We start from the raw sequence: 2,425 nt of genomic DNA, 5'->3' as shown, positions 1-2,425 counted from the left end.
AGATGTGTATAAGAGACGACAACTCCACTCCCTATTCCTCATACTGTACTTACTAGTTTATGAAGAAAAATACAGTTTTGTACAATATAAAGTCCAAAATATAAAACTAAATGTCTTTAATGCTTTTGAATGTTATGATGTACTGTACACCTACTTATAAATGAGGTTAGCTGAGACTTCTGTATACCTTGTTTCGCAAACTTATTCTTTTAAAGATAGTCAGAGGAGGGCAGAAAAACAAAATTTTTGGTTTTTCATTTAACAAATGTTTTGCCAAAAACATCCAGACAGAGGAGAAAATAATGGTTTAATGGATGGTTAAATGCTTTAAATTTATATAAATTGCAAGAAATATACATCTTATTTTTGGAGATATCAAGGCAGCGGCAGGCGTGATCAAAATAAAGAAAAACTTTTTTTTTCTGAAATTTCCATTTTCGAGGCGGCGGTTGCACTAATTGGCCAAAAATTCTATTATATTACAGCACAGCACACCACCACATGATTAAGAACTCAATATGTTTCCATGAATGAAATGCAGGTTCAAGATATGGTAAACTTGACCCAAAATGTTCTCACCTGGTTGGAGTACAGGTGTGCAAGGTATTGGTACAAGGGTTGGTTCTTGATAGAAGCAGCAGCTCTAGCAACAGCCTGAGATGAGACACAGAAGGCATCACAACCTGGTGCCATCATCTCTTTTGGTTCCTCTATAACCACCACTCCAGAGCGGGCACTTCCAGACTTCTTTTTGCTTCTTGCTGACGACACTTTCCCCTCCTTTGCTGGGCCTTTTGCAGCAGTTAATAAAGGTTCGCTTCCTTGTTCTTTCTGTGTTGCTAAAGTTTCTTCATGTTCCTTCTGCAACTTCTCTGCAAGTTCACTGAAACAAGATAAATCCTAAAACTCCTAAAATTTTACTAAAAATATAGTAAAATATAATATCACTAATATACCATCCTAATGGAAGAGTTAGTTATATATTATTTCATCCAACAGCGTAATGCCAATAACAAGATTACTCAAGGCAAACACACAGAAGATGCTCTATGTAAACTTATGCTTATATTATTATGAGGATTTGGGAGTTATTATTTGTGAGAAGAATTCATGTAACAGGAATTGAACCCAGGATAAAAACAAATTAAAATATGAAAATGGAAAACTGTTTTCCATTGAGGGCTCAGGTCTAAAAACTTTCGAATCTGGAAGTTAAAAGGCACTGAAAAGTGCATTCTATAACAGTAACTTAACAATTAATCAGTACCTTAACAATTTGTCAGCTTCATTCTGATTGGAAGGTTGTACACCTTTTAGAATTTGCACTATACACTCATCGATGACTTTCAAAGCAGATGTGATGGATTTGGATCTCTCTTTTTCCTCAACCTCTTTCTTTTCCAATGAAGCACCTTCTGGTAAGGACGTAAAGCTAGATGCCTTGCATGTGCACACCAACTAAACATATGACAAGATAACACAAGATATATTACATTAATTACCAAATACAGGAACTACATTATCTTTACCACAGATACTGTACCTTTAGGGTGTGGAATGTGATTACAACTATCTGGAAAAATGCTGTAAAATCAAGGTAATGTACTAAAGTCTTTGGTAAAATTGTTAATGTGTTTAATAGTACCTGTATTTAGATTTTTTCCTGAATCTAATTTTATACTGTATATGCTTATAAAGACAAGACATCTTGCTAAACAAATACAGACCAGTACAGGTTCAAGGTATATTTCCAATCCACTGTTGTAGATATGTCTCACAGGAGGAACACAGTTTTTAATCAAAGTTTGCTTCTAGAATTAATCTGTAAATTGTATGTGTCAGTAAAATAAACTGAACAAAACTCAAATGGGCAGCCATCATCTCTAAGTCAGGTGCCTCCCAGAAATCAATTGACACACCCCAAAGTACCTTACAACCAAATTTACAATCAATGACCATCACATAGTAACTGACATTTGTGCTGGACTGGGTTGCTCAAACATGCTCTAGAGATCCTAGATCACTGTTAGCGAGCTCTCCAAAACAACTGTCAAGACATAAACATAGCAGAACAGAAATTTTGAAAAACAGTGTGATTTTCATTTTGTAATTATATAACTTCTATTTTTTCAATGCTTATAGTTTTTACCTTCTCAACTCCATTTAGAATACAATACACAGCAATCTCTATAGTGGGCTGGCCTTTACAGTCTAATATCTCACGTCCAACTACCTGACTAATAGTGGCTGGTTTAGAGAGCTGAGAAAAGTATTCGGACTAAGAGAGAAAAAATAGTTTATGAAATTAAATTACCTATTTGTGTGTTATCATTCTAATTTGGTCTTTCACATATTGAATGAGAAACATAATACTGTACAGTAATAATAATAATAAAAAATAATAATAATAATAATAATAATAATA

The 2,425-nt window shown here is 34.0% G+C and overlaps 1 protein-coding gene across 1 annotated transcript in view; it reads right to left on the bottom strand.

Annotated features, from left to right (window-relative positions):
• The window catches only part of LOC117122367 (enolase 4-like), an 8,494-nt gene that overhangs the window by 4,615 nt on the left and 1,454 nt on the right, over nucleotides 1-2,425 (bottom strand). Inside the window, exons 4-6 of the mRNA XM_033267918.1 lie at nucleotides 2,150-2,277; nucleotides 1,268-1,458; nucleotides 565-883 (exon numbers count right to left, since the gene is read on the bottom strand). Coding sequence (XP_033123809.1) covers nucleotides 565-883; nucleotides 1,268-1,458; nucleotides 2,150-2,277 — 638 coding nt within the window. The remainder of the gene's footprint in view (nucleotides 1-564; nucleotides 884-1,267; nucleotides 1,459-2,149; nucleotides 2,278-2,425) is intronic.

Source organism: Anneissia japonica, unplaced genomic scaffold (assembly GCF_011630105.1).
Source record: "Anneissia japonica isolate Jap-2015-1 unplaced genomic scaffold, ASM1163010v1 scaffold288121_len269371_cov247, whole genome shotgun sequence".
Taxonomy (NCBI): Eukaryota; Metazoa; Echinodermata; class Crinoidea; order Comatulida; family Comatulidae; genus Anneissia; species Anneissia japonica.
This window is presented reverse-complemented; position numbering and strand designations above follow the sequence as displayed.